At 38.9% G+C, this 10,537-nt stretch overlaps 1 protein-coding gene across 1 annotated transcript; it reads right to left on the bottom strand.

Moving 5' to 3' along the window:
• Nucleotides 1–1,223, bottom strand: LOC138585309 (C-C motif chemokine 4 homolog). Its single transcript, XM_069657596.1, has 3 exons — nt 1,110–1,223; nt 598–709; nt 1–379 (listed from the first exon to the last, which is right to left on the bottom strand). The coding sequence occupies exons 1-3, from the start codon at nt 1,186–1,188 to the stop codon at nt 286–288; spliced, it is 285 nt and encodes a 94-aa protein (XP_069513697.1). The 5' UTR covers nt 1,189–1,223; the 3' UTR covers nt 1–285.
• Nucleotides 1,224–10,537: the final 9,314 nt, after the last annotated feature.

A 10,537-nucleotide genomic window follows, 5' to 3' on the forward strand; every position in this document is an offset into this window, starting at 1 on the left:
TATCGTGTTATTTTTTAATAAAACATCAGAAAACAGTTAGCACATGACAAACTGTCAAAAAAGCTTATACCTAATCTTTCAATAGGTCACTTGAAACCACATGAAAACATACAAACAAGCAGATAAAAAATAAGCTATATGAGGAGATATTTTGCATTTATTTTTGAGCTTATAGGAAAGTATATTGTGTTTAAAAATAAAGAAAGCGTTGACGATAAATTGCAGAGCTCCGCCACATCTTCACGTCCGCTTGCGTCTCAGTGAGCTGTGAAGTTCGGTGTCGCTTCATTGAAGCTCTTTAGCTTTGGCCTCGACGATGTCCTTCACCCACTGCGCCGACAGGCTGGTACAGTACTCTTTACCGTTCCTCATCTTCAAACTGAAACCAACACAATAATTGATTGTTGTAATTTCAAGTGTTATTTTAACAGTTACATGGTAGTACTATAGATAACGTAACGTGTTATCATCTGTTTTACAGGGTAAATCTGCACACGTATCTACATCATACTGTCTTTGTTTAGCAGTATGTCTACTGTGTGAATTTACCAAAACGTTTCTGAACTTTAAAGTGTAAAAACAGGAGAAGAGACTCACAGCACAGCTTTGTGTGGACACTGTTTGTCTGTGTATTTGTAGCTCAGCACCCCTTTCTTCGGCAGGCGCTTGGAGACAAATTCAAAGCAGCACTCAGAGGGACCAAAGGTGCCTAAAAAGATGAAAGAAACGTTACGGACAAACAGGCAGCATTCAAAAAAGTATAACAGAAAAGAGAGATTTGACATTTTGCTAAGTGACAACAATTTAAAGGCTCTTTTTTTTTAGCAGAAAAATACATACATTTCCTTTAAATGTTTTACTTTTTAAAACATCTGTAACTCTATTTCTAATTATGTCATTTGTAAGAAAAAAAAAATCTCCTAAGCCAAGTCGGCCTCTTTTTACAAAATCATTACTTTTTAAGTTACAGAACCATATAATTGATTTTTTTGACCTTTTACCACATAAGCTAATGCTAGTGAGCCCGAGAGATTATAAGCAGTTATTACATACACCTATTTATAGATTCGGCCTGTAAATTAGTAAACATATGTTATTCATGAGCTTACTTTCAGATGCCAGCACAGTGAGAGCGGACAGCAGCAGGATACAGGCCGCCAGAATGACTGGCGTCTTCATCATCGTCATCTTTGCTTGTGTTTTCTTGCTTGTCTTAAAGGGGTCTGTCGTCTCTCTGCGTCCCTGACTTTTATTATGCTTCTGCTCGTGTGTGTGTGTTTGCGCGCACGCGTGTGTGTGTGTGTTTGCGCGCACATGCGTGTGTGTGTGTGTCTCTGTCTGCAAGCGTGTGTAGCAGAAAGGTTCCATGATGAAATAAAGGCTTGCAATGCATACAAACATATTGCGGTCATGTGGTCAACACTTCTCTGTGAGACGAGATTGGGGGAGGAGAGTGAGGGGAGGGGAGGGGGCAGAGAGGACGCTGTGGGTGAGTGCAAATTCTAAGAAATAGCAGTCTCATATAGTGTGTATGTGTGTGTGCAGGGTGCAGATGCACTGGGGTTTTCACTCCTCCCCCGGCTGCTGGTCTCATGGTTTTCAAAAGGATATGGTTTTAAATGATGACGCATGATATTATATTCAAAATATAATACGAGTGAACACATTGGCAAAGATTTATATGTACAGGATACTTTAAAATTTAAAACGGATATTAATCATAGAGGAGGATCAAAACCAGAACAGGAGTCCACAAGGAAAAACACCATCAGCATCTGTGGTGGATAAATGTTGCTGAAAGCTGCACTTAAAGAATCTTAGAGGAAACTTTGAGGCCATTTTCAATTCACTTGTATGGGTGGCATGGGTTGGATTTAAGGTGAGAAGCAGGATTACGTGATCTGATCTGTTTACTTCAGGACAGGAAACGGGGGGACGGAGTTGGGGAAAGCCCCCGCTGCAAAAGGGTCCACACACAGATGCATCAGTGCATCTGCTCAGTTGCACTCTCACTTACCACACAGCCTAAAATACTTACCACATGGCATTTGTACAACGGAGTATTAGGGCCACGTTAAAAGAAGTAAAAAAACTGAGATTATAATGATAAAGTCGTCCTTTCACGAGAATAAAGTCGTAATTTAAGGCTATGATTAGCTTGTATGTTATTTTGAAAGGGAATATCGGAAGAGCAGCCAGCCGCCTGCACTAAAATGACTAAAATCATGACTCATTTTCAAATAAAATTACTTTTCAGAGTCCTGATACTTATGACTATGTGATGCTGATGTGCCAAAAGATTAAGTGTTTCGTATTTGTGAAACCTATACTAAATATAAAGCTGCGTAACGAGCTTGCACATTACTACGTAGGAGATCTTGCATGTTCTAGCGAGGTACATGTACGCTATGCTTCAATGCTACCTTGTGTGCATGTTAAGCCCCAACCCTAAGGCGGCCCAATGGGGCTAACAACTATCTACCATCTGACCCAGAAGAACCATGTGAAACTCCTTAGAACACTCAAATACATGTGATTAATAAAGGATATCAATCCACCAAATCACTGACTGAAGATCAACAAAACACAACAACACAAAAGCCCTGCTGAGAGGCAGAACGACAGCAGTCCCCACTCCAGAAGGCTCTATCTTCAGATGTCATGACTGGGGTTTTTAAGAAGACCAGGTGCACCCATAGACTGTATAAATAATGGACGTAGTCTCAGTGGCGTCACCCATTGGTTTCTGAGGCAGCGTTTTGAAGCCCGAATTGTGCCGCCGCTGGGGGTCGCCATATTGGAAATGCCAGAGCCGGCTAATCCGGAGGCAGAGCGCGACCGAGCTACAGCCTATGACTGAGGACTATGGGCGGGCCGCAGGAATCAGCCAGCTACGGCTATGAAGCTAGACTATATGCTCCTCAGCGTAGCTAGCGGTTATTATCCATAGACTGTATAAATAATGAATGAGCTAGTTTGACTTTCCCAGGAGGAGATTCTGTCGGTGACTGATTGCAGGTGTTTATTAATCAGACTAAAGAAGTAGCGGACTCGCTGCTTGCTCGCCCGGTGAGAGAGCGGCGAGCCGACACGTAACTTGAAATTTAAAATAACTGCAGCCCGCTGTAATCTCTTAAACTCCTGACTCCTATTAATGGCCGACGATTAAATAAATGTTTGATAAACACTGCACAGGCTAACAAGCAGCTAAAGCGAGCACAGTATGCCTGCTACTTAGTGCTAAAAATATTTCAATACAGAAACACTTAACTCACCGAAAAGCTGGAGCTCAGACTTCTTGCACAGCCATAAAGTTCCATAAATCCCACAGAGAGATTATTTGTCCAAACTTTGAATGAAAAAATCCCCAAAAGTCTCCAACAACACAAACAGGTGAAGTTAAGCTCAGGGTCTGTGTTGACGTCTAGCAGACAGCCAGCAGGATCCACCTGTCAATCAAGTGATCCGACCCCTATGATTTAAGGCTTGATATGATTAAAACGGGTGTGTTATAAAAAAAATTCTCCCCCCCGTACAGTTATCCTGAACAATAAAATTAGGGAGGACACAACAGAAGGGGAAAGGGACAAACAGAACATGGAAACATACAGCCGTAACAGTGTTCAATAAATACAGCTGAGCATCCTGTGTGATCCTTTACAACCACAACTTCACAAGATGCTCGCTGTGAAGTTATACTTTACACGTTCCTCATTTTAGCGCACAACTTATATGTGCTAAAGTAATATCTTATGATGAAGGATATTCCCCTTGATAATAAGATATAAGCTAACGATTAATTACTCAAATTCTCTTAGTATCTTAGTTGTTTTCTTTCTTAAACATGGACCTAAAACTCATACTACATATTTCAAACCAGGTGAGGAGAAAACATAAAGAAAGTTGGCTAATTTGTGACAGAAATCACTTCCTGAATGTTCAATTTTTTCTGCGTAAATCATTTTATTACAGTGTTGTATATGAAACAGTTTATGTGGATTGTGCGCACATGTACAATCTGTTGCGTCTAAGGCCTGTCACATACTGTTCGTGCCTTGCAATGTGCATTTGAATTTCTCAGAATGGTATATGTATGTTTGAAGTTCTGCTTGTAAAATAATAATAAGAAAAACCTACATGTATTGTCTTCTGGTTAAGAATCAGTCATACAACCTGAAGGCTGACTGCAGCAGAAAATTTACTCTTTGCTAACTCAGAGCGAAACCTGTGGTTTGGCAGGTATACAACGCAACGACATCTACTGACATGAACGTGTGAAAATCAAGAGAGCTCTTCTTTATGGGACCTTTTTTTAGCGCAGAGATGATATAGACCGTTTATTGAAGGTATAGGCCTCCAAACTGCTTCATTACAGCTACACATATACAAATGTTGGGGGGGAATATGTATACAAAGCTTCCTGTGGCAAAGGAAAGGTCAGTGCAAAGAGTAGGAAATGGAATCAATTGGCATTGCCTTTGTGATTTAGTTCGGAAAAAGTGTCATGGAAGCTCTGCCTTACCAATGTGTGCGGTACTGCAGGGGGGAGGGTGAAGGGAAGTAGAGGGCGTTTATCACACTGAACCAAGGTAAAGACCCGAAGGCTAAAAATTAGAGACAGGATGCAAAATACAAAGTATGTTTAAAGTTCGGTACACAGAATATTAAGACAAAGGCAGAGGTATCTAATACGTCAGGCAAAGTCAAAGTCCAAAAACACAAAAGGTCAGATCAAAAGCTTACAAGAACACAAGGCAATGCTGTAACGCTGGCACAGATGGAGGTGAACACAGGTTAAATACTCTGGGGCAGTGGAGACACAGGGCGAGACAGGTAATCACACAGGTGGGTAACACAAGAGGGCAGGAAGTGGAGGTTCTAAAACACAAAGTGAGTAGCAAAATAAAACAGTAAATCACAAGACTTGAAACCAAAGGGTAACAAAAGGGAACTTAACTAGCCTCGAGATGTGACAGTTATTATTTTTAGCATCACAGTTTAAGACTTGCAGTTAATAAGCTCATCGTAGCGCCTTGCCTTTGCTGTGATTTTTCATCTTTTCAGACTTAAAGCAGGTTGATAGATAATAATGCTTTGGTTAAATTACTGAAGGATGTTCACCCACACAGGTGTTTTAACCTTTTGACCCTTTTAACCTAATTAGGCCCTTTTTTAGACTCTTTATTGTGATCACAGTAAAACATTTAGGACAAGGTTTGTAAAGATCCAATCTCAGATCCCATCGTCTATAGTCTGACCACCATGTAGCCTCTGGGGAAGATCTAAACATTGAATGGCCTTCGTGAAAGCGCGTCAATGGGAATTTGTCTCTTGATTAAATTTTGACCTAGAGCGGATTGTTAGCAGAACTTACATGCAGATGTCTGTTTATAGAGATTAATAAGAAAGTAAATCACTGTCAGATAGCCGCTGATGGGAGCTGGGATGGCATTACAACGCATTACGTTCCGCCTGCTGTGATTGATCAATATTACTTACTGTACAAAAAACACGGAAACCAGAACACTTGCCAATAATCCATGATTAGTAAAGATCTAACAGATCAGATGTGTTACGAAGTGTTTATTAGCTTTCTAAATGCTGGTAGATGGAGTGTTTTATCATCAGATAGAGCCAGGCTAACTGTCTTACTTTTTCTAATCTTAATGCTAAGCTAAGCTAGCATTTAAATAGGTTAAGAGGTTAAAATTAACTCTATAGGCCAATTTAATTACACTTTAAGACCATAATCATAGGGGGCAGCTGTGGCTTAGAGAGATTGGTTTGCCCCTCCAATCAAAAGGTTGGTGGTTCGATCCCCAGCCCCTCGTTGCTTCCTTAAACATTTATATCGGGAATGAATGTATGAAAATCATGGGCCTTGAGAGATTGTTACTTTGACACTACCATCCTCTTCTTATTATTCAGTCAATAAATGATCATGCTCTCCTTCTCAGTGACCACTGGGTGGCACCAGAGTAACGTGGAGGGGAAAACTAAAGAGAGGAACTAATCACAAAATGTGGTAGAAAAGGTGTGTCAAATTTGAATTTCATAGTTAGCATTTTGAAGATGTGACATAGGAAAAATAATTTATAAATGTTTGATATAAGAGAAGCCAATCAGGGTGAAAGTGTTTATTTCATTTTTTTAAAAACACTGTCAGGCTTTTATTGCCCGTGTGTTTACATTTGAACTTTGTGCCCTCTGAGAATCCATCCTGTCTGTCTGTTAAAGAGGAAGATGTTTAACAAACAATAACCACTGTCCTCTCTGCACATCCTCTCTCCCCCGTCCTGGCCCGTGACCAGTTCAGATAACAGACGCTCATTCATCAAGTCACACACGGTTCTTCCCTCTCGCTGCCTCTCCAGGACGACTACACTGCCTGCTAAAAAATGCCCAAGCCTTTTCAGAGACGCACAACAAAGCAAAACAAGACAAACAAACGGGTACATGTATCAAGCTTTAAATACAGGACTAAATCACATGGGGAGCAGGAATAATGGTTAGGGTTAGCGCTCATTATACTCCTAATGGCAGACTTCAGTTAGAATAATGTTGATATAATAATAGTGGTATTTCTGTCTGAGCCTGAATGAATGAGTCCTCCTGTCCACAGCCGAGTCGGTCTTTGTGCCAGCTCTCCCTAAAATACATAATGTTCCTTGATAAGGTATCAAAGAATTCCTCATTCGGACAACTCTTACATAATGATAATGCTGTGCATACACACACTTCCACTGATACACACACAGACATGCAGACACACATGAAAATACATATTTATTAAGTACAGAAATCGATGGACTAACGTGACAACTTCTGGAGTTTCCTCTGACGATGTCAGGGAGAAAAATTGCCTCATGAGAGTGTACAGTATTATCTCAGATGTATCTTATTTTGACATCAAACCTTGAGAAAAGAACTTGACCTTGACAATTGCTCATAAATTCCCAGCTTGGTATTTTATCTGATTCTCATACAGCAACATCCTGAAGCTCTTTCAGGTGGAAACTAAAATACATTGGAGGAAATATTGCATCACAATAGCACGATATGTTGTCTTATCTTCCTGTGGGACAAGAATGTGAAGTATTGTTGTCTTGTTTTCTTCCCATGCAGGCAGGAGACTTTAGAACAACTAGTGATTGAGACGAAAAAGAAATGGATATTATAGAACTTTATTAATCCCGAAGGAAATTCTAATGCCAGATTACTCCAAAATTACAGTACAAAATAAGAGTAATACAAAAAATACAACTCAAATATAAGTGAAATTCAAAATATAAAGTTTACATAGGTTAAATGCAGAGACAGTGCAGAAATGGTGAAGATGGTGCACAATATTAAACAGAATTGTTCATGATAATGCACACCATAAATATAGCCCCTGATCAAAGAAGTAATATTGCACATAATAATGCACACTTTAAATATAGCCTCTGATATTGGAAGTAATATTGCACATGATAATGCACACCATATATATAGACGTGATATAAGAAGTTATATTGCACATGATAATGCACACCATAAATATAGCCCCTGACATTAGAAGTAATATTGCACATGATAATGCACACCTTGAATATAGCTCCTGATATTGGAAGTAATATTGCACATGATAATGCACACCATAAATATAGCCCCTGATATTGGAAGTAATATTGCACATGATAATGCACACCTTGAATATAGCCCCTGACATTAGAAGTAATATTGCACATGATAATGCACACCTTGAATATAGCTCCTGATATTGGAAGTAATATTGCACATGATAATGCACACCATACATATAGCCCCTGATAACGGAAGTAATATTGCAGACCTTAAAAATAGCCCCTGTTATTGGAAGTAATATTGCACATGATAATGAACATAATAGCCTGATATTCAAAAGTACTGTTACATCAAAATCAAAAGATTTATAGCCAGTAATAATGATTTCTGCAACTAGGGGTCTCTCAATCAAAACAATAACAAAAGACGCAGTTTGATGATGTCGTGGAGAGGAATCATGGGAGTTATTGAACAACCATTATTGAACAACCTCCAATAAAACTTTCTGACCTAACTCACGCCGAAATTATGTTCACAGGCGAGGTTCATCATAAAAAATGTATGTAACATAGATCTAGCCATTTTTTATGTGGACATGTTACTAATTATACCTTTAACCCAACACTTTTATTCTTTTTTCAACTTCATAGACTAAAATAAAGCGTTACTAGTTTTGTTATATTTACTGTCACTCAAAAGTTGGTATGTTTCAGAAATGTTTACGAACAATGATGCTCTGTCTTTTAAAGGTCAAAGGTCAGAGATTTGTATAGCAAGAATCTCACAAGCCAGAAGAGATTCTCTGTGAAATGAACAACATGAGATGGACGTACATTGTAGCATTAAAAAAACATGAACTCACGTGTTGTGAATGCGTGTATGTATGTGTGTGTTTTCACAGGATGTTGACCTTGTCCATGGCCTCTGTTGTAGCCAGGAAGAGGTTCAAGGAATGGCCACCAGGACTTTGGGTTACTTTTACAGACACTTTGGTCACAGGATATAAACACAGCAGAGACAGCTGACCAGACATCATTTCTTACAACATGTGTCAGTCATTGTCTTTATTTTTGACTGTTATAACCAGGATCTTATCTGAGACTACACAGAAAACACAGAAAGTTTTTCATTTATGATTATCACTAATCTCAGATGCTGGTTTCATCAATCAATCAGTTTTTATTTTCATAGCACCAAATCACAACAAAAGTTATCTCAGGAAACTTTACAGATCAGGTGTGGACCATACTTTAGACCTGCCAAGCATGATAACTTCAGTTTTGTCTGAGTTAGGTTGCAGAAAATGGCTGGTTATCCCGGTCTTTATGTCCTTAAGGTATGCCTCGAGTTTAGGCATCATTGATAAGTATAATTGAGTATCGTCCTCACATCTGTATAACAATGAAAATGTATGGAGTGTTTCCTCATGATATTTCCTAGAGGAAGCATATATAAGGTGAAAAGAATCGGTCCGAGCATTGAACCTTGTGGAACTCCATGACTAACATTAGCGTGTGCAGGTGAGATTGATCCGATAAATAGGATTTAATATGTAATATCTTTCGCATATTCTTTTTTATCAAATTAATAATATGAATTGATTTGAATGAACCCTGGTAGACATTGAATTTCTATTAAGTTTTGTTATCATGCCCACCTCTCATACTTTCTGTCACCATGGAGACAGAGGGCAATTAACAGTAGAGTGTCGCCATTCGGCCGACCTTGTGACTGCTCCACTCTCAAACACACACGCACTCATCAAAGATGTGACTCAGACAGTCACAAGAGGATGTGTAACTCGGCGACTGTGGTCAAACCAGGTGTATTCCCCAGGAGAGGGTTATGTGCTCTTAGAAAAATGTTAAACTTTTAATTGTTTGATGGTACAAAGCAGGTGAGGGATCATGTTATTGGTCAGTCGGGCTGCCTGCATGTTGGGGATGGATCTGCTGGGAAGGTGTGAACATCCCAAAAGTAATGTCCTCCTGGTGAAGCTCACCACAGACGGATGAAAGGAAGCAGCTGACCACTATAAATGTCACAGGGGTTAAACATGTCTTACTGGAGGTCAGGCTGAGGACAAGTGCTTTAGAAATGAACAAAGCCTTAAAAACAATCGGGAATAACACATTTGAAGTTTGAAATTCTAGATTTAAAACAGAACAGAAACACCTGAACTTTAATTTTAAGAGGTCAAGACAAGAAGTAAATAGTTTTTAGCCAGGCACCAGAGTTTGACTTATTTTGAACCGAAACAGAACAATTAAAAGAAACGTTAAATTTGCACTTTTTTACTTTGTTGTTTGTTGTTAGGGTGCAATTAAAGACTTTATAATGGGTCTTTATAACTAGACTTTATAACTGCCAGCCTGGCACTTTTTTGTAGGATATCATATTTTTAATAGTTATATAGTAGCTATGATAAGTACAACCAATAAGTATATCTATACTATATAAGTAAGTAATAATCATTTCATTTGGACTGATTGAACCTATTGGATTGCTTACATCCATGTCTACATGACTACCTGCTTACCTGTGAGTTTCCCACAAGCATATGCTAGTGAATGGCAGAAAAATTCAGTTGGATACAGTTAGCGATGACGACAATGTGCCCACTTGGACCAATTCACACTCACTCTAACCTACTCTCAGCTTTAATGCCTTATATGTGCTTTGACAGGCCTCTGATATACAGATTCTTCTGGTGATTCATATTTTTACCAATATAAAACGTATTTCATAAAGCATTGCACTTTATCACAACATTCTGCATACTTACATATACCAACAGGCAATTTTATCTTTTAAAAAGTGTAAAAAGATCATATTATATCCTTTAGCGTAATGTGGCTTTCTAATAAATAGATATGTTATGTAGGATTCTTGTTCTTTCTTCGCTGCTCCATGACACTTTCTTTAACATGAGATGCCGTTGAAAGCTCCTAAAGTGCCTATGAGTGGACTT

This window comes from Semicossyphus pulcher, unplaced genomic scaffold (assembly GCF_022749685.1).
Source record: "Semicossyphus pulcher isolate SPU_LCO1_2020_fin unplaced genomic scaffold, fSemPul1.0.p SCAF_11, whole genome shotgun sequence".
Taxonomy (NCBI): domain Eukaryota; kingdom Metazoa; phylum Chordata; class Actinopteri; order Labriformes; family Labridae; genus Semicossyphus; species Semicossyphus pulcher.